At 41.3% G+C, this 22,957-nt stretch overlaps 1 protein-coding gene across 1 annotated transcript in view; it reads left to right on the forward strand.

Annotated features, from left to right (window-relative positions):
* Positions 1 to 22,957, forward strand: part of plekha6 (pleckstrin homology domain containing, family A member 6) — a 102,944-nt gene that overhangs the window by 44,971 nt on the left and 35,016 nt on the right. Inside the window, exon 6 of the mRNA XM_034143686.1 lies at positions 19,101 to 19,201. Within this exon, the coding sequence (XP_033999577.1) occupies positions 19,101 to 19,201 (101 nt within the window). The remainder of the gene's footprint in view (positions 1 to 19,100; positions 19,202 to 22,957) is intronic.

A 22,957-nucleotide genomic window follows, 5' to 3' on the forward strand; every position in this document is an offset into this window, starting at 1 on the left:
CGTCTTATTTGACTTTCTCAGGACTTAAAACTGTCTTTTGGGGGCAGACCCCCACAAAGAAAAAAATATATTTACACACGTAAGGTCATCATCTTAATAGTTTTGTATGCTCATCCGTGAGCAGAGCATCAAGTTGACATGTCTATTACAGCTGAATGCGGCGATTACCATCTTGTTCAGCAAAACGCCTCACAAACGTATTAAGATCAACAGCTTTAGTGCGTTTTGATTCAATGCTGAGTACAGCCAAACTTGACAGTCTCTTCTCTGTCATTGTAGACCTCAAATACCTCATTCCTTCAGTACTTGGAACCGAATGCTTCTCGTTTTGCGCCGTCCCGTTCAAATGAAATCTCCGCCAATCATATTTCCACGCTCGCGCCAGGGACGGGGGAGGGGTTACAAGACGTGCATCTTGTGCTGCATTCACTTGCACTCGGACATTAGAGACTTTCTCTCATAAATGTCAGATGAGCCACAACTTTTCTTTCAAAAACAAAGCTGCCAACTGGGGTGGCAGCTGGGGTGGCAAGGCCTATTTTTAGGGTGGCAGTTGCCACCCCATGCCACTCCGGTATTTCGGTAGGTGAAACTAGGCTACTAGCTACAGTACAGATGCAACTAGATGAGCTGTTAACTCTCGCTCTGACTTTTTTTTTTTTAAACTCTCGCTCTGACTCAGACAGGTTGAAAGAGACGACACGACACACGCATTTTTCCCACCCGCATTCCGCGAAGACCCGCCCTACTGTGCCTCTGATTCGCAGACTGTTGGTGGGGGGAAAAAACGCTGACGGGATGCTGAATGTGATTGGACCAATGCGTTGACAGACACACACAGACAGTGGAACAGTCGTACATGGGGGCTTCGCTCATGCAGTTTTGCATCAGAGCGAACCTATTTCTAGCTTTGACATCTGGAAACGGAAAAGCAGTTTTAATGCTTATGGATTATCAGAAATCATTTCAAAGGGACACAGACACATTAGATGAACCTATGGATTAACTTCAGCAGCGTTTTTATCGTTTTAATGCCATTGAAGACCACTTTGGAGAGACTACAGAGCCAAGGTAAAAATGTTAGCATTTTTAGCTACCTAGCGTCACCTGTTTTGATGTCTGTTTTTGTTTATAACGTCGCAAATCCGTATAATTCAGTGATAATGAGGGTACCCATCGATTCTGTGTCACCTCACGATGTGAATCGATGTCATGGATGTGGAGAAGAGATAAATAATAAGGTTTTGTGAGTGATTTTCGGTGCAGTAAGGTGTTAGCATCTTTCGCTCGTTGCTAATTCAGAGGCTCAGTGTTGGCATTGTGGGTTTTCTTTTGGAAAAAAAAAAAAAAAAAGATCAGTGAGATGAGTTTCTTCCCGTTACATGGATATAAAACATTCATAGTTTATTAAATGAACATGCCCTCAGACACTGTTTCCTGCAAGATGTTGCGGCAGTGCCCCGGTACCGGGGTCTCTCTGGCTTTACAGGTTAAAGTAAAGTAGATAGAACTGGTAGTTAAGAGTTGTAATACAGTCTGGTTGCGGAGGAGGCACACAGGTAAGAGCACTAACTAGCTACCATCACATGTAACTAAGCTTGCCTTTAATTTATTAAAAGTACAAATAAGTAACAGCAACAAATCAATAACTAAAATCATGCAAAAATGTGAATCTTTGCTGGATCCACTGTTGAATTTACCACATATTATATATTTTATAAACCTGAAGGCATTTATAGATTTGTATGCAAGTATTATCCAAAACACTCAATACCATTTTGCTGAATAGTTTCATGTTCACTTACCTTAAAGGGGACCTATCATGCAAAATGCACTTTTGTACGTCTTTTATACATGAATATGTGTCCCCGGTGTTCCAGGGAACTCACCAAGTGTCAGAAAACACAACCCTCTCTATTTTCCTCCATACCCAAATCTCTAAAAAAGGGGCTGCAACGGATCTGATAAAAACTGATCCAGATTTGAACACTGTCCTGACATCAGGACAGTGGCGCTACGGCTATTGGGCCAACTCCACCAATCAGGAGGAGACAGCCACAGCCATTGCCGTTCGAAAGCGCTGGAGACGCTGTAGTACATATGCCAGGCCTGTAGATGGTGCTGTTCTCACAGAATCTGCCCTTGCAAAAACAGAGCTAAAAAATGTCAAATTGAGCAAAATGAGGCATGGCTAAAATGCATGATCTGTTTGGTATTTTGAAAAAAAAAAAGTATAAATATGCCTTATATAGGTATGGTCCTATACTATATTATTCAAATATAGCATGATAGGTCCACTTTAAGCAACGTAAAATGTGCAGACCGGGAGCAACAGACGTAGGTTAGCCTTATTTGGATCAGGCTGGAGTACATCGGTTACTATTTACTTACTGTTAACTAACTAATGCTAACATAACTGTTGGCTAGTAGTACACAGCTTAATCAACCATATTTAACTGGCCATTGTCCTCTCAGCCTGAAATATCAATCACTTCAATAAATGGTAAAACAAAAAAGGAAAGGTTCTGGCTCAATTTCGGTTTAGTTAGCTTGTTAGCTTATTGCAGCTGTGCATGTTGCTAGCGGGTTGCTAGGCCACCTCACGAGCTGCGCCAGGTGATGTAAACAAGAACACCTCCATAGACCAGACCGTCTCAGTTTGTAGACTGCTCGGTCCAGGCTCCAGCCTACGGCTGGGGTGCTGTTTCTCTATAAATCCATGCTGAATTGGACCTGTTTCATTCTTCTTCTTTAATTGCGACTTCCAAACAGAGTAGACGAAAATTATCGCCACCTACTGTATCACTGCAGCATTGTTCTTTGTTACTTCCGTTTCATTACAATGACTTCCGTTTCATTACAATGACTTCCGTTACAGCAAGAATCCCCCTCACACACATAGGTGAAACACATGCGCATTCCCTACTGAGAACCTTTCAGTAAAATGTTTTCAGTTGCGTGTGTGTGAGACTTAATTTTCAGTAGTGTGTGCGAGGTGTTCAGTAGTGAATGTGAGAGTATTTCAGTTGTGTGTGCAAGGCCAGATGTTTTCAGTAGTGTGTGTGCGAGGTGTTCAGTAGTGAATGTGAGAGGATTTCAATAGTGTGTGTGCAAGGCCAGATGTTTTCAGTAGTGTGTGTGAGGTGTTCAGTAGTGAATGTGAGAGGATTTCAATAGTGTGTGTGTGAGGTTAATTTTCAGTTGTGTGTGTGTGACGTTAATTTTCAGTAGTATGTGTGAGGCTTAATTTTCAATTGTGTGTGTGTGAGGTGTTCATGTGAGAGTATTTCAGTAGTGTGTGTGCAAGGCCAGATGTTTTCAGTAGTGGGTGTGTGAGGTGTTCAGTAGTGAATGTGAGAGTATTTCAGTAGTGTGTGTGCAAGGCCAGATGTTTTCAGTAGTGTGTGTGCAAGGTTAGTTTGAATTTTGGCCTAAACGGCCCCTCATACACATGCCATACTGGTGCTCTGCTCCAGGCACGTGCACACATAGACATCAAAGTGGGCTTGAGCCCCTGCCCTTTTTCTTTCTCCAGAGAAAGTGCCCCTTTCTTTTAATTGTTGTAAATGAATATATATCTACTGCTGTTTGTGCACAGTTTCCCTTTCCAAAAATATATTGATTGAATACAAAATTAAAATATCAGGTCGGGAAATTAGACTGAATTTCCGATGCTCTCTCTACCCTCCCTCCACGTCTCCTGCACAGCGGTGCGGACAGTCATCGGCAGTCACTTCAGACAGATAGGTAGCAGCACCTCCCACTTTACAGTCCCATGTTATAGATGAGAGTAACACCTACGTCACTTCCGGGCGAAAATGACGGCTCCGCCCACTTTTGGGGGAAAACAACGCTGTCATTTGAATGGCGGTCAATACAAATTCTGAAGTGTTTGCCAATCCGATCAGAATCTTTTGAAAACCGTGGATTTTTGGATCTTCAAAGAGCCCGATTACGATGGCCAGTAAGGCAAACAATTACATTAAATCATTTGAAATCGACAATCGGTCTCGATATATGGTTAAATTAAAATCAGTAGGCGAGGCTGTAATTTCTCCAGCTGTTACTCTCATGAGCGAGGCGGAAAATAATAGTTTTATCATGCCAAAACGCTGCTGTGTCGTTTATTGCACCTCAAACATTAAAACAAATCCAGAGTTCAGTGTTTCTGTACTTCCTCTGAGAAAAAAGGACAGTAAAAGAAGAGCTCTGTGACTTGAGGCTCGATCGCCATTCAAATGACAGCGTTGGTTTCCCCCAAAAGTGGGCGGGGCCGTAAAGTGACGTAGATGTTACTCTCATCTCTGAAAATCGATAGCCTACTGCTATATTTAACCATATATCGAGCCCGATCGTCGATTTCCAATGGCTTAATGTAATTGTTTGCCTGACTGGCCATTGTAATCGGGCTCTTTGAAGATCCAAAAATCCACGGTTTTCTTAAATTTCTGATCGGATTGGCAAAAACTTCAGGATTAGTATTGACCGCCATTCAAATGACAGCGTTGTTTTCCCCCAAAAGTGGGCGGAGCTGTACTTTTTGCCCGGAAGTGACGCATTTGTTACTCTCATGTATGCCGGCTTTTCTTGGCTTATTTTGAAGGTGAGTGGTGATGAACAAATTACTAAACTGCCAGTGCCTCGAGTTAACAGCTAATTAGCTAAAAGACAATAACTAATATAGTTAACTATGGTATGGCTACTAGCTAATGGATAAGTTAGCTCAAGGTTTAGCTAAAACAATTTATCATGGGCATACAGGCTAATGTACTGTACTTAAGGGGAGACACTTAAAGTGAATACAGTAACATGTGTATCTAATAAGATAAGATAAGATGGACCTTTATTAATCCCCGTGGGGAAATTCAGTTGTACAAGCAGCAACAGGGTAAGCGTGAAAAACAGGACAACACAGATTCACACAGATTAATAAAATCAAAAATAAAATCAAGATTTTTTTAAAAATAATAATGATAATAATAATAATAAAAGACTATGAAATAGGAGATGAGTAAAAATAAGAGTAAAATAACTGTCAGCATATATACATATTTGGTCATATAAATTATGAAGTACGAAATTTGTTACAGATGGAGCATCTTATTTCAGACTCCAGCTTACTGCTTCCTGCCTGCCTAAGACCTGCCAAAGACCAGTATCTGGGAATGTTAAGCCCTCCCACTATTTTCCAAGAGGGCGTTGCCAGATTTTCAATTTCAGGATTTAACCAAGAGATGGCGCTTCATTCACAAAAACAGGAAGACAACTTTTCATGGACTTTCAGTTTTGTTTAGAAGAGCATTTGAACACATCAATATTTTAGATCAAATAAAGTATATCTAATCTTCTAATTCAATAATATATAGTCTTTATATATTAAATAACTATGGCCAAACTAAGACTTAGTTTTTCACAAGAGAAAATGCAGATATTATATAAAAAACTAAAGTTAAAATCTTGTTTTTAATGCCCCAAGAGCAATAAAAACACTTGGTAAAAAAATACAAGCTGTAAAAATACTTATATATATTTAATACTAATAACATAATGATTAATTTCAGATGATAATACTTTTCAGTGTCTGTCTCATGCAGCAGCTGACCCGGCCGACAGTAAAAATAAACATTTATAACTAGTTTAGGTTGTTTGAGAGGTAATTAAAATAGCTAAGGGTGATGATCTGACTTGAAGTGTGTGTTTTTGCTCCTAATTAAATGTGTACAAGATGTGAAGTCAACAGGTATAGGAAAATATTCCTAAAACGTCCAAATAATCACAGCAGGGATTTGCCACTGTGCCACTACAGTTGATCTGTGTGTCTACAAAGAAAGCTTTTCATTTGCTAGATGCTGATGTAGCTATTTGGATTACCTTTGAAGATGCAGTTGGGAATATTTCCTCAACCCTGCTTTGTTATTTTCAGAAAAGTGAAACTTAAATAGGCCTATAAAATGATAGAATTTAAAAGAGTCTTGAAAAAGCATGGTGATGGCAATAAATGCATTAATGAATCCCCAAAATCTACAGAATACATTTAATTTAAGGGGAGCAGTTACTGAGAAGTATATAATGAGAACTGCTACCAATGGTGGCCTATTTAGTTTATTAAGAAATACATATTTTTAGCTTATTTCAGACTCCAGCTTACATACATTTCCCACCTAAGGATAATATTCCCACAGTGCAGCATAATGTACAGTATCACACTGTATTACAAATTCAAAGTAAATGACTGTGGGTAATACAGCAATTTACTGCCTAGATTACAGATTTTGTTTACAGTGTATGTTGCATGTTTTAAATGTATTGTCTTTACTTGTTTAAAATGAAATGTGTTTTAGATTGACTTTTAAAATCTAACTAACTACAGATGGAAAAATAGCCTCTTGGCTAACTCTAAGAAGAAAGGGTAGACATATCTGTACTTAGTGCCAAGTAGCTAAGCAGGTATTCACTCAGAGGGGGGTAGGTACTAAATGCCACCCATTTACATGTAGGCAAACAAAGTCAAAAATCAACATACAGTAGGGGGGTGGGGGATGGTGAACGGTATGGTCAATGTTTGTAAACACAATCCCCAGGATGTGTCCTTATCAAACCAAAATAGAAAATGCAGATATTACACTCAGACATCTGAAAAGTCTATGTTAAAAAGCCTCAGTCACCTTAATTCATGTAATAAAAACATCTCAGGTCAGTAACACTGAAAGCTAAATGTGCAATACCATGTTCAGCTATGTTACTATTTATAATGTTATTGTTGTTACAACAGAAGATGTTTTTCTTTATATTGAAGTTAAATGCATCAATCTGGTGCACTTTGAGGTCAAAATTAAGAGATTTATGGATACCGCTGGAAAAAGCTGCATATGCCGAGCCTGTACGTAGCGCTGTAACTTCCTCCACAAAAGCAGCCTTCTGTTTATTCAACGTGGTGGGGGCCGAGGGAACCGGGCAGAGTTTTTCGCCGGTCAACGTGTGTGAAAGTTTAAATCTTCCTTATTGAGCTTTAAAACAAATGAATAACGACTATATATAATAATAAAATAAACACCGGCTGTTGTTATGCCTGCTGTAACGTTAAATTACTCCGTTCTCCGCTTGTAATTATGCCGTTACAAGCTTCATAGTTGTATTTATCATCTAAATTTGCCGAAACAAGTTTAATATTCTGAAAGCCAAGACTTTGTTTATTTGAAATCAGATGAAAACAAACTAACGGACCCTGCCGTGTTATCTATGATTACTATATGCCTTACTGTACATTCATAATTTCAGCCGGAGGGAGGGGGCGGCGCTGTGGAAGAGCAGATTGCGAGTGAGAGGTGCCTGTCATCTTCCCTTTACAAGCTTCACAAATGTATTTATCGTGTGATTTTGGAAATAAAAGTTTCATATTCTGAAAGCCAAGACTTTGTTTATATATTACACGTGGGTAGCTATGACGTCAGAAGGAGTTACCGTAAATGAGAGCTGCCGTAAAAGTGTTTCTAGGATTTCTAAACGAACTATTACAGCTGTTATAAAGCATTAAATAAAAAGTCATGAAAGAGATAAGGAGGAGAAAAGGTTTAAGGAAGTAAGCAAGGAATACAGAATGTCGAAATCCTCTGTTTCACGCGATGTCGAACATTGAAGACAGAGGACGGCGGTCCCCCAATCTACACAGCGGGAGAAAGAAGATCATAAAGCAGATCGGAGGAGACATCACGATCTTTCCCACATTAGTGCAATTCACCTATACTTAACCCCAAATAAAAGAACCCAATAAAAACAGTTGTTAAATAATAGTGAAGTCACGTTGTAATAATAACTCATCTCTCGGTTTGAGTGTTTTTTTCTGCTTTTCTGACTATATCTCATTGTGGGGAAAAATAACACCCAGGGATCCTGATCGTTTTAATGAAGTTGAATACAGAATATTCATATTTGTCTGTGATTTCATGTCAATTCGGCGAACATAAACATAAATGATCGTGGTGAAGATGATGATTAAATTAGGATTAAAAATCGGGAGAGCTGGCTGCATTTCCTCTCGTTCGTTTTTTTCGACTAAACAACATTATTTTGTTAAATAACAACATGGTGATGTTTTGTAAATGATTACATGTCTTATTTAGCACAGACTATGATCCTATCCGTGACATATGGATCTTAACAAAGATCCGCTATACATTAGTACCAGACATACTGTACATCCAGCTTACTGTATCGAAGTTGATTTCACATGAGCTCCAGTGTGGAACCCCACTGCACCCCCTGGTGGATCAATGATCCATTGCAGCTGGCTTCACAATAATTACATTTATTTATCACGGAGGCGGTATCAAGTCAGACTGGGGGCCGGCTCTTCATCACGAACCGATCACGGGCCGATCACGGACCGTGCACGAGCCAATCACGACCCTCGCGTTTCAAACTGTCCAAAATAAGACGCTCCATCTGTAAAGTGACAAGTGAAAAGTGAAAATGGACATCTGTACATATAGTGACATATCTATCTACATATTTGGTCTACTACTAATATATTAACATGGGTTGTTGAAATAGTGTATATTTATGTCCAGTGATTTTTGATTTTTTTTTACATTATTGACCCCTTGTTGTGCAGCCTGATGGCTACAGGCACAAAGGACTGTCCGAGGCGCTTGGTGCTGTGTCGTGGAGGGATGAGTCTGTGGCTGAACGTACTCCTCATCTTCACTAGCTCTGCATGGAGTGGGTGGGAGGGGTTCTCTAGGATACTGTCGAGCTTCCTCCTCGTCCTCCCCTCTGCCACCTCCTCCAGATTGTCCAGTTGTACTCCAACTACAGAGCTAGCCTTCCTCACGAGCTTGTTCAGCCTGCCAGTGTCCCTAGTGTTTGTGTTTCCACCCCAGCACACCACGGCAAAGAAGAGCACACTGGCCACCACAGACTGGTAGAACATCTGCAGCAGCCTCGTGCACACATTGAATGACCTGAGCCTCCTCAGGAAGAACAGCTTGCTCTGTCCCTTCCTGAAGAGAGCATCAGTGTTGTCTGTCCAGTCCAGTTAATTGTTTAAGTGCACTCCCAGGAACTTGTAGCTGTTCATCACCTCCACATCCTCCCCCCTGATGGTGATGGGGGTCAGAGGCCTCTTCCTGCTCCGCCTGAAGTCCACCACCAGCTCCTTAGGCTGCCTTTACACGGGAACGTTTGCGTTTACGCACCGTATGCGTTTTCAAAAAAGTCTTCCGTTCACACGCATTCGATTCATTTAACGTGTCTGTTCACACGAGACCGCTCGACCCGCTGGAAACGCTGTAGTACATATGCCAGGCCTGTAAGTGGCGCTGCTGCCACCACAAAATACACCAAAAGCAGCGAAGAAGACCCCGGAGCATGGTTGCCATGGTTGCCCTTCTGTTTATGCCCCGCGGTGGATTTAGTAACATGTAGTAGTTCATGTAATTCTCCATGTCCACTTGTTGCTGTTGGTTGTGATAGAGGAGCTGTAGATTTTGCACTAACATCTGTAGCATGGTCGAGCTGTAGATTTTGTACTAACATCTGTAGCATGGTCAGTAGCAGTAGCACTAGCAGTAGCTACTGACAGTAGCTACTGACCATGCTACAGCAGTGAGCAGCAGAGGTGGGTTGAGGCGGGGCTATGGCTTCATCTATCGGGAAATTATCATATAGAGGCGATTACACGGAGCCGTTTGACCCCCCAGAGAGTTCCGTTTGCAGATCTATCCACCTTGGGACCCGTTATCGTTTGCGGGGTCCGTTTCTATCGTTTTGTTACGACCTCGTGTAAATGAAAGGGCTATACGCAAGAGAAACTATGCGGATACAACCCGTTTCGTTCCCGTGTAAATGGGGTCTAAGTCACAATCGCCACATTCATATGCAAATTAGGCGTTAACTAGGCTTAGTTAAAATGCGCTAATTTGCATGCAGTTACCAAGGCATTGCAGGTGAAAAGGATTAAACAAAAAAACATATCACCTCACAACTTCCCCAGTTACTTTACGTCAAGTCAGTATTTTCCCCTGAAATGTTATGTTTAAATATGCAGATTAGCTTTAAATCTATAGATGAATTCAGACATGGTAGTAAAACGAACACCATTTATATGTGCTTCTTGGAAGTTGTATTTCCATTAGAGTGAAAGAAAACATGGGAGCAAAATAGACCAAAATAACAAGTACATGAAAAAACGATCTTTTTGCCTGTAATGTCCTTAAACAGTAACTTCATAATTTTGATTGTTGGCTGCTCATTTAATAACTATTAATTGTACTAGTTTGTTGTCTGCTCTTGTGCATTGTGAATACTAAAGAAGACCATTGTCTCTGTTAGCTGATTATTTTGTAGAATTATGTTGAGTATTAAACAATTGCCTGAGTGTGAGGGTATTAAAATAAATCGGTCCGTAAGTCAGAGATGTGCAACTATATTTAACTTTTTGTTTTAAAACACTTTTTTACAAATGATTATGGGAAGTGCCCTTTTTTTCTCACTTGAGCACCCGCCCCCCAAAATGTCTGTGCACGTCCCTGCTCTGCTCCCATCACCTGTCTCCAATATACAATTACCCAGTACTTCAAAATAAAAGCATAACAACTACTTTAACTCACTTAAAGTGGACCTATCATGCTATATTATAATAATATAGTGTAGGACCATACCTATATAAGGCATATTTATATATATTTTTTTCAAAATACCAAACAGATCATGCATTTTAGCCATGCCTCATTTCGCTCAATTTGCACTTTTAAACCCCTGTTTTTGCAAGGGCTGATTCTGTGAGAACAGCACCACCTACAGGCCTGGCATATGTACTACAGCGTCTCCAGCGCTTTCGAACGGCAATGGCCGTGGCTGTCTCCTCCTGATTGGTGGAGTTGGCCCAATAGCCGTAGCGCCACTGTCCTGACGTCAGGAAAGTGTTCAAATCTGGATCAGTTTTTATCAGATCCGTTGCAGCCCCTTTTTTAGAGATTTGGGTATGGAGGAAAATAGAGAGGGTTGTGTTTTCTGACACTTGGTGAGTTCCCTGGAACACCGGGGACACATATTCATGTATAAAAGACGTACAAAAGTGCATTTTGCATGATAGGTCCCCTTTAAATAACAGCACTCGATAATAATACATTCACTATAAACAAAAACAGCAAGGCAATTGTAACCCAGGTGAAAAACACACTGCACAGTCAGTCCTAGCAGGCTCCCGTAGCTCAGTATAAATAGCAGTCAGGTCACTTCCGCTTCCCTTGCTGGTCGGCGTTTGTGATGCTAGTTGCTACATTGATGCTAGATGCTACACACAGTGATCCCTCCACGATTCCTCAATGATTCATGTTTTGTTAACAATTGCTGCAATCAGCGGTGACCCTTGTGTTAGCAGAATGTATTTAAAATGTTTAGAATTATTGAAAACTGCCCGGAATGTGCCCCGCTAGCTTAGCGGCTAGCAGTTAGCATTTTCAATGGAAATGTACATAGAAATAGCTCCCGTTAGCTTAGCAACTAGCGGTTAGAATGCTATTAGTATTTTACGCAGAAATATCCTATGCATGGGTCTTCACCATAGACTGTATATATAAATGGACGTAGTGTCCATGACGTCACCCATAGGATTCTGCAGAGTTGCCGAGAAGCCCTTAGTAGGCGGAGTCGGCCACTAACGGATCGACAGTGACGTCAGAGTCTAACTCCAGCCTGCTCCAGCCTGCTCCAAATAAGGGCAAAGAGGCGGAGCCGAGGCAGGACCTGCTTCCTCCGAACTGGAAGTAAACAGAGCTAGCTCAGGCCAGCGCCATATAGATAGAAGAGTTACGACAGCGGAAGTCCAAAATGCTTGATCGTCACGTGGTTCAGGGAGAGTCAATAGTTCCCCGGAAGTTCGTGGCGGGACATATGAATGCATGATTACCGGAGATAGAACTACGATTTTTGGTAATAAGTAGTGAATAAAGGTCTTGATTTGCAATATTTATACAACATACCGATATGTGTATGTATTTACATCAATATGTTTTAAAAAATAAATAGAATCTGCTAATATTTATGGTTAATATTAGGAATAGTGTGAACAGCTAGTTTACTTGTTAACATATACATGTTAGGCTGTTGCCTTGGTTAAAGAGCCTGTTGCTGTTGTGTATTGCTTTGAATTATTTAAAACAAATATTATCTTCTTAAACAGGTATGGTAGTCAGGAGCATCACTTCCAAATGTTTATTGATATATTTAGAGGGAGGGGATGGCAAGGAATGCTTCAAAATTTAGATTAGATTAATTTCTACCATTTTTTTAATTCATGGTGGTTTCAGTAATCCCATGGTACTTGAGGACATAAGTAATCTAAATGACTAATGTCATCTTTATGACTTTCAGAAAGGACAGGAGACCAACAGGTGACTATCAATGGACTAGCAGCAACATGATTATGACGTTAAAAGTGTTGTTTTAGGAACATCCATTGTAAATACATGGAATTCAATAAACATTGAATAGCATGTCATGCAGTTTGTCTGTGCCTTTTCCTCCGTGTTGTCCTGGCATATCGTCTCCACCATGGTTTGCTGTGCTGCCTGGGGATGCTCCAATCGCTCAGAGAAAGGAGTAAGAATCAGAATGTACGGCTTCCCCACTGACACAGAGAGGAGGAAAAAATGGCTAGCTCAAGTCAGCAGGAGCAATTTAACAATCAAAACAGACAGCCGCAACAAAATATGTGAGGTAATCATATTCAAACACTGCATTTGCACTTTTTCCACAAAACGAAGACCACACCATTGGGAAGCTTAATGTTTGGTTTAATACAAATAACAGGGAAAGGCTTGAAAAACTCTGAGAGTTGAGACTCAGGGTGCAGGGTGAGGGTCTCAGTGCAGGTATTCAGGCTCTATTGAATCCCCCTCTGGTTCTTGTGCTGAAAGAGGGAGAAACAGACAGGAGAAAGGGTTATACACACCTATATAGCACACCTATTGGATGGGAAATTGCCTTGGGGAGATAAGGTGTGGTCTTTGTTTCCAACTGAAGTTATGGAACTTTATTATTTGTAAGTTTAACAAAGTATGACAAATGGCATCAGTAATGGATGTGATATGAATTTGTATAAAGTTGTCTCACATTCTTGGTCGTATTTTACGTACAGTATGTAATGAGTGTATACATGTCCAGTAAGTCCTCCACCTGTAACATCACTGCCACCTGCCATACAGTAGGTTACTAATATACACTAACAAGATTACTTATATAATACAGTGATAGAATACATGTTTAGTATGCTTACTTATATACAACAGTAGTATTAAATGTACCTTGTGTTTTCACTCTCACTTTGCCATCATTTCAAAATCAGCTGAGCTGCAACATAATACACAGGTAATAATCAACAGAATACACTAAAAACACTCACCCATAAATTACGTTTTTGTTTACTGTTTGGAAGTCTCAAATATGCACTCTAAATTAATATCAATAGCGATGTATCACACAAATAGCTCTCTTCCTTATTATTGTGTAACGTTAACTTTATTATACTAGTTTGTAGGCCTACTCCAAAATGGAGATCGTAATTTCTCCACCTCCACTCATTACAATCACACGTGCCCCAATGTTATATTTAACTAATATTATATTCCTCCACCCCACAAAAAAATCACGTTTAGAAGCCCTTTTTCTCTAATTCCACAACGTTGGATGAAATAACATTAGGAGAACGGATTAATAGGCTGTTCATGGTTACCGTGTGTTGCTAACTTTATCCGGTATCCTAGCCTAATCTGTTATCTGTAAACGTTCCCTAAATCAGTAGATTTAGGGATAATCCACTAACATCCTTTAATACACATGTTCATTTGACTCAGATGTGCTGATAATATCTGCAATATAAATCTTTAAACGTCTTCTTACCTTTAAAAGTCCATCACGAACGGTCTATTATGCTGCAACTCTACTGTGTTGCTGGTCGCAAAAGTTCCCCGGAAGTCAGCGGCAAGCTAACTTCCGGGGAACTATTGACGGCTGCACGATCCGCCATTGCTGTAAAAAAACTGGTCCATTGGAGTGAACGGAGACGTCGTAACTCTTCTATTATACGGCTCTGGCTCAGGCTAAGAAGCTAAGCTAACATGAAATACATGCATACCAAGTTACTGCGTGGCACTTTGGTTTTGATAAAACAGTGTAGTTCCCCTATATAAACGTTACATTCATAATCAAACGAGACAATCTGAAAGAGAATTAGCTATTTTTTGTTATTCTTAATGCTTGTCATCACGTTAATAAAATAAAAGAAGTACCGATACATAGCAGAACAATTGTGGCGATGTTCAGCTTAATAAGCCTTGTTCAACATAATTTATTTAGCTAATACTACAGCGGGCTGCAGGCGAACCAAGTCCGCGTTTCGCTGCATTCCTTGATCTCCAGTTATAACGCCGGACTCCACCGCCCGGAGCTAACGGAGCCGCAGGGGGCTCCGGGACGCCGGCTGGAGCTGGACGCCGGCTGGAGCTAGCCCCCTGCGGCTCCGTTAGCTCCGGCGGCCAGCACTGGGATAATTGGGTCCCCTTTTAACATTTGCTCCCGTTTAGCATTATGGGCGTCATAGCCATATACTATAAAAGTCTTACCCAAGGCTGAATCATAAACTAAACTGTATATATATATATATACATGTATAAATGGTTACGTCCTTAGCTGGCTAATAAGCTACATAACAAGCTAAGCTAACAAGCACACAAACACCTGCTAAAGGGGTTAACATGTATAATATTATCATTTTAGACTTCTTGGAAGTTCTGTTAGTACATTCAAGCGCACAGCACGACATTTTAATTGTCTGGTATTTGTAACAATATTCCCTAAAAGGCACAATCACCACGGACACGGCTAAAGGGTCAAGTACAGTAACTACAACTAACTAATGTTGTAGCCTAGCAGAGTGGACAAGTTGCTGTTAGCTGACAGTGAGGCACGTACCTGTCCATCAAAGTGACCACGCCCTAATTTATGCAAAGACTTTAAGACCTAATATAAATAAAAGGGTCATGTTAGAAAACAATTCACTCACAGATTCATAATCATGAAGGTGGAATCTAACTATATCCATAATAATATGTATTGCATCCAGGGGTAGAAACATGTTTTTTTCTGCTGTAAAATTGGGCATTTTAACATGGGGGTCTATGGAAATTGCTCCTTTCTGCAGTCATCGCCTATCGGCCAATATATGAACTGCAGTTTGTGGCACTTCCGTATTGGCGTCCCGGCTCTTCCCCAGAGTTTGCCGCTTGGTCTTCACTGACCCATATTACTTTAAGTATAACCTTGTGGGCTTTTGGCTATCAGCCCTGAAGTATTGTTTTGCTGTTTACTGGCTGAATTGAAACAGATTAATGTTTTGTATATAAATGGATATAGAAATGTTGTACAACCAGAAATGTATTTATTCAAGAGATGTATTTATTTTATAAGAGATTTATTTATACAAGAGATGTATTTATTTTATACAAGAGATGTATTTATTTTATTTAAGAGATTTATTTGTATTTAAGTGCTTAAAGGAAAGATACTAATTATTCCTTGTGACCTTTTACAGGTCAGGTTTTTTGTGCGGATATGTTTTGTTTGCCAGGTGCTTGTCGCACCTGATGACCTTTTCTGGACCTTGATGGCGAGCTAAGATTGGAATAAACCTACCCTCCCTGCCACATGGTGTGGTAGGATTGAACAGAAATTATTGAACTTTACCCCGGGAACCTTTTTGTTTTGTCTTTTGCCTTTACTGGGCACAACCCCAGAAAAATAATCATGTGAATGTGATAACGTATATCTTGAATACAAATATTTTGTTTTGGAAAGCATACATTGTTTCAGTGTTGTTTTTCACACACATTGAGCTCCATAGTCGTTCCTAGTTCTTCTGAACATCACTCGTTTAATTACAGCTAATACACATGCTACAAAATACATCTTTAACTATTAAATAATATAAAGCATTATATAGCTCCAACAATTTATTTTCCGTGTTGTTTTTGAGTCTTTAAGGGGGTCAAAACAGGTCACATGACCTGTCTCTTACTCTTAGGGCACCAATGGTGGTGAAACACGGATTGCAATACTGTGATTCACCACCATTCAGCATAACAGTTAGAGGGGTGTTGTTTCACTCTTGGTAAAATATTCTATGGCAAAAGGGGAGAAAGGGCAGCACAGAAGAGTTAACCAAACTAAAATACGTAGTTTTTTTAATTAAAATGTCATCACGGCCTGAAAAGACAGCTATTGTCAGCCTTCGGGAGAAAACGCCACTGTGTGAAGAGGATTCCAGGATCACAATGACTCAAGAACACTGTGGGTCTGTTCTGTCCGTTCTGCTTGTGCTCTACATCAGAGCCACGAGCAATGCAGGAGTCCAGCTTTAAAACCAACAGAGTCCCAGAAGATGTGCAAAGAAAACACAGTGATAGACTAGAACAATGGAAGAAACATATGTTTCTTTACTGCAGATATAATGCACAGTTCTTTGTCTCTTTATCTTTCTTTCTCTTGGAACCGTTTAATTACATTTTTTAGGTTAAGATTGTGATCTTAAACTTGCTTTCTAATGCCCATGCTTTTCTTTTCTCTCATGTTGTGAAGTAAATTCCTCCTGTGCTGGGGCTGCACTCTTTATTCTGAACACGTCTGTTTTGTTCCTGCTCGATGTCTGCCTGGCCCAGCTGTGTTTTGAACAAGAAGGCTTAGAAAGAGGGAGTGATGGGGGAAGAATTTGTGACTATGCAGTTTACCACTGCGATTACTATGCCAGCAGAGACCGAGGGCCAAGAAATGGGCACCAGGGTAGGAGAAAAAGGACAGGACTTTTGTTGTCTGGGTTATGTTTTACAGGCTGTCTCAGAGGCATTGTGCTTCTGTGTGCATTTGTTAAACACACATTACAGCCTCTCTGTGGCTTACCCTGTTATTGGAAATCGAAAAAAAATAATACAAATTGTCCTCAATATATACACCAAATATGCAACTCTCCAATGGGAGGAATCATACCTCATAGCCAGGGCCGCCTTAACCTGCCATCAAGCCCTGGGGCTGATTTTAGTTTTGTAGCCCCCTGAATGGATTCTAACAATAAAAATGTGTACAAATCTGATTCTGTCTACAGGGCAAATGTAGGCCCTTTTCATTAGTCTCAGGAGATATGACAAGTTATCCCTCTCTGAGCCAGATAATACCACAATATTAACATTAACAGAGGACCAAAATCAGTTCAGCCAATATTTATATAATAACTATTTAAACAACAAATGAAAGTAAATTATAGCCTCCGCAGGCTCTGTGATTAGATCACACACACACACACACACACACACACACACTCTCACCGTGCCTGACCTGGATCTCTCCTCGTCGTCCTCTCATGCTCCTCCAGCAGATAACGTTCCTCTGTCTGTTTGTCCTCTCCCTCTCCATCGCTATCATCAGAACCAAACAATTTGTTTGCCATTTTCTAAATCCTAAAATAGGTTAAATTAAAAATGAATCGTCATTTTGCTTTCAACTGTATTTCTTGCAGCCAACTCTGAAAAGTCCTGAGCCAGCCAATATTTCCACACCTCCTCTTAAGTTTGACAGTCCTTTACACATTATGAAGTGAACACTTTTTGTTGTGGGTGATGAGATGTGATGAGATTTGGAGGAGCCTAGTTACAGTCCAAGCCAGTGAACCTTACAATAACTGGACTGCTTTTATGTCTCTAGCTGAGGATTTCAGCTTCACCTGTGCTGGGGAAGGGAATCCCTCTGAAAATCCTTGTTGGTGTGCCAGAGGAGAGGATGAACACTGGAGGTGTGGGATGTTCTGTGGCTGAGCATGGAGCAGCCTCCAGCCCCCGCATGACCGCATACTATAATAATATGTTAAACCACAGTATATTTTCAATTATTTTTAATACATTTTCAGCTGTAACATATATCTCCGATGTGGAGAATTAAGACCAAACGTATCTGCATGGATAGATACTCAGTTTTAAAAATAACATAATATATATGATTATTTTAGGTCATTCCTCATCATTTAAAGTCCCTAAGCTGAATTGGGTTTTCAGTTCAGATAGTCAAAGGAAAGGCATGTTCATGGCTGCAGTCTATAAATACAGCCATCAATAAATCATTCAAATGTGTGAGGGAGACATGAACAGGAGAGAGACGTGTTTATATTTACCTGCTGTCCATTTGTGTGTGTGTGTGTGTGTGTGTGTGTGTGTGTGTGTGTGTGTGTGTGTGTGTGTGTGTGTGTGTGTGTGTGTGTGTGTGTGGGGGGGGGGGGGGGGGGGTGTGTCAATGGTGCAGACGAGCAGCAGGTACAGTTGGCCGAGTGCCGAGATTCCTGTAACACTGACTCACATGGGCTGATCATTATCTCCTGCAAACACACACACACACACACACACACACACACACACACACACACACACACACACACACAGAGCATGGATCAGGGTATTGTATGATTGCACAAGCCCTTCCCCCTCTCCAGATCTCCTCTCTCTCCCTTTCTCCCTCATTTGCTCTCTCTCCCCTCCTTCTCCCTCTCTCTCCCTCTCTCTCTGTCACACACCCACACATAAACGCACTCTGCAGAGAGCGTCGTTTCAGAGCTACGTTTGGAAAATAAGAGGTAGGAGGTCACAGAGAGGAGTGTATCCCTTTCAACCTGCTGAAATGTTCATACCTCCTTCCATTATTCAGTCAGATGGTGCTCCCCCTTCTACTGCACTGCTGCATATCGCGCTGGATCCTAGTGTGTGTGTGTGTGTGTGTGTGTGTGTGAGCCATTACCGCTGCTTATCAGAGGGACCCTCGGACCATAATGGATATCTATTCTAGGAAGCTGTCACCGTGGGAGCAGAGAGTGTGCTGGGAGGAGAGCTGTTTGGACTGTGAACACTCCTCCTCTGTCTGCCTGTCTTTTCTCCTGCAGGTTCAATGAACTGACTGACAGCCTGTAATTGCTATTTTTCTCACAGTAGTTGTAGCCGTGCTCTGGATGGTATTTCTGTTCCTCTCATTCTTTCTGGGATGGTTCCTCACTTTGATTTTTCCCTCCACAGATGAAAACGAGGACACAGTGTTAGGGAGTTTGCCGCTGCTCAGTTTCCGAGTCGGAGGAGTGGAGCCTTCGGATAACCTCACCCGCAGGTTTGCCTTTAAGGTCAGTAACATCCTGGTGGAGGGGCAGAGGGTGCTGGGAGGTCTGTGTGTAATTGCATTTCATGCAGGGGAGGCCACATCATAAGTGCATATTGCTTTTTATGTTTAGGCCAAACCTTAAGAAATGAATACCGTAAGTAGGAAAGTGTAAAACATGTTCCAAAACAGGGGGATTGGAGGGCTGTCTGTTGCTCTAACCATAGGAGACTCATCCTTGTGCAATGTGACCTTTATTGCAAAAGCAGGATTTATGATGTTTGAACTTGTTCCTTGGTTGCATCGCTGTGCTTTAGTGAAGGGTGTTGGTTTGGTTTTAGTTGATTGATAGAAGCTGACTGGCATCATGAGTCACATGATGTTATTTATGGTAGTTAAGAGCCTCACAGGGACTCTGCAGGCTCTCAGTTACTCAGGTTGGGGGGGTTGATGTTGTAGCTGTGGCGGAAGCCTACTAGTAGAACTTGTATGACTTTGGGTTTAATATGTGATCAGCTAAAGAGCCCCAAATCTTTATATGTTGTGTTTATTATGTTGCTGACATTGAGTCATGTCATCATTTCATTTCTCATCTACAATGCACCAATCCCCTTGCAATTTGTGAAACCTAACATTATTTAATATTGTGGATATTTAGTGAGAGTGGCTAAAACATTAATTTCAACCATTGACATTCTTAGCCTCTTCCTAAACAACCCAGACAGGATCTGCTTAAGTTAACAATTACCAACAACATTCTGACTGATGACGGCGACCACGGCTCAGAGTCAAATAGGCAAACATAGACCCACTGAGGCACCGCTCAGTGGGTCAGTGGTTCGATCCCCAGCCCCTGCGGTCAACATTTCAAAGTGTCCTTGGGCAAGAAACTGTATTCCAAATGTCTATGGTATTGAAGGTCAAGTACCTTTGGATAAAACCAGCAGCTTAATGAAATGCAATATCATTAGTGAATGGATACATTTTTCACTTTTTATCTGCCACCTACAACCTATTGACTAGCATCATCTGTCCAACAAGTACAGTAGAACCATGTCCCAAATCACTGTGTAGTCCAAAGACACAGGGCAGCTTATCTGAAACATTCATAGACCTTTGTTGGGAGGTAATAAGACAGAAAGTATATTAATTGTATACTTATTGTTCCTAAACAAATGAAGGCTGCGTCTCCTCAGAGCTCAGCGGAGACAGAGCTCAGCGGAGACAGAGCTGTGTGTCAGGCTGAATAAAGATGAGACCATGAGGATGTAATGTAGGTTAGCTGAGTCTGAATCTGCTGAGTGAGGCTTTATATAAGTTGGATAGTTAGCCTTGTTTCCTCATCAGCCTCAGCATGAAACACAAACAGTGACAGCTCTCTGTCTCCAGATCTCTGACTATATCGCTCTTTGTTATCTCTCCCTCTCTCTTTGCTGCCCTCTCGCTCTCTCACTGTTTGCCATTATCATCTTTCTTCACTTTTCAGAACATTCAGTCCTTGTTGTTCTCTATTTGCATGTCCAGTGCAAGCTCTGGTGCAAAGTCCAGGGCATGTACACAGTGTATTCCGGACACACACACACACACACACACACACACACACACACACACACACACACACACACACACACACACACACACACACACACACACACACACACACACACACACACACACACACACACACACACACACACACACACACACACACACACACACACACACACACACACACACACACACACATTTATATAATATTGTACACACACACACCTGCAGTGGAGTCAGACTGAGTAAATATGCACAGTGTGGCTTTGAGAGCCTGCCAAGGGTTAGGGTGCTGCCTGTTAGCTCATGTTCTGACTGGACTCTGTACTGTTTCCTGTCCAATGTCACTCTGGAGTTAATATTAACAAACCTTCAAAATCATGTTGCAAGTACAGAGCAAAAGCATTTCAGCTATAAATATATTGGATACATATAAAAATAAGCACTACACCTAAAATATCTCAAAGAAAGATAAGCATTACAGACTTTGACAAGGCCTTGGTATCAAAGCTATTCTGAAGAAGTGAGAGCACACTGATTCTGCCAGGCTCACAGTGAGAATCATCTCCTGTCTTCACAAAAATAGCAGATGTAATTTCCAAAATATTATGGTAAGATGGTTTATTTTTTATTTTTGACAGTCAGGCTAAACCTTTTCCCTGATTTCCCTGCTGACACATTCACTGTCCAGTAAATCTATTGTAAAACTCTGGCCAACGTCAAGAAGCTTGTTCATCAGACAGCCTGCCTGTGGACATCAAATGAAATATGTGCTCACCCGTTGACCTTGGCCCTCTCTCAGAGCATGCTGCCACAGTGAAGAGTGTTGACCTCTCTCTGGGGGGCTCACCAGGCTGTGGTGATAGTTGTACACATAAGTGTATTTTTTTTTTTATATTCATTGCGTTGTATTTATTCTATGCTTCTCTAATGTTGAAAAGTTATAATGGCAGGTATGGTGTGATCCTTTTTGCCCCTTAATAATAATGATGATAATAATAATAAATTACTTTTCCTGAAGGAGGTCGATGAGGTAGGTCGGGGCCAGGTTGTGGAGGGCTTTGTAGGTGATTAGGATAATTTTTTTTATTTGGTCCGGTATTTAACAGGGAGCCAGTGTAGTTGGATGAGGATGTGGTCAGTTGATTTGGTGCGGGTGATGATCCGGGCAGCAGAGTTCTGTATCATTTGTAGCTTGTTAAGAAGTTAGGGGGGGAGGCCGGAGACAGCATTGCATTAGTCGAGGCGGGAAGTGACAAATGCAATGACCTGGATTTGAGTGCTGGATTCAGACAGGTATGGCGGACTCTGGAAATAGGTGGAAGAGAGCAGTGTGGTTGATGGTTTTGATGTGAGGTGCAAAGGAGCGGGAGCGCCAGAGTGACATCGAGGCTCTTGACTTGAGGGTATGGAGAAGCCATCAATGATGATGTTGGGAGTGGTGGAGGATTGAGCTTTGTTGAGGGGGGTTATGGAGCTTCATCCAGCTCCTGATGTCCTGGAGGCAGGTGGTGAGAGAGGTGGGGGCTGGACAATGTTGGGTTTGGTGGAGATGTAGACCTGTGTGTCAGCCGCATAGCAGTAGAAGAGGACCTTATAGTGAGGGAGGGCAGTGCCAAGGGGAAGGAGGGAGACGATGGAGAGGAGTGGACCTAGAACTGATCCCTGTGGAACACCTTGTGAAACAGCAGAGCATCTTGACTTGTGGTTGTTGAGTTGAAAATATTGTTGTCTGTCAGCGAGATATGATGTAAGTGCCCCCCCAGTCCCAATGTCAGCCAGGCGTTTGATGAGTAGTGGGTGGGAGATGTGCAGCTGTGAGGTATAGGAGGATGAGGATGGTGAGCAGTCCTGAGTCAGCTGCAGGAAGAGGTCTCATGTCATTCTTTCTTCTGCCTATTCTTTTTGAATAAGGCTGTTTGTTAGTTGCAGTGCTCTCTTCCTGCTTTGGTCTCTCCAGGATGGCAGCATTTGTATCTGGGCTGATTTTTCTCATGTCCCTTTCAGATTGTCTTTATCTATTTAGAAAAGTATAGATTTTTTAAATATAGCAATGTATATGTTTGAAACACTTAATAATTCATTCAGAACTCTATACAATCTTAAAATAAGAGAACTGCCAAAAAGTAAATGACACATTTTCTCTGTGTACTTCTTTTAGCTGGGATCATGAGCATTTCAGAAGTGAAAACTAGGTCACAGAGCTGGAGAACCCTGTCATAAACCATGGTCC

This window comes from Trematomus bernacchii, unplaced genomic scaffold (genome assembly GCF_902827165.1).
Source record: "Trematomus bernacchii unplaced genomic scaffold, fTreBer1.1, whole genome shotgun sequence".
In the NCBI taxonomy this organism is placed as follows: domain Eukaryota; kingdom Metazoa; phylum Chordata; class Actinopteri; order Perciformes; family Nototheniidae; genus Trematomus; species Trematomus bernacchii.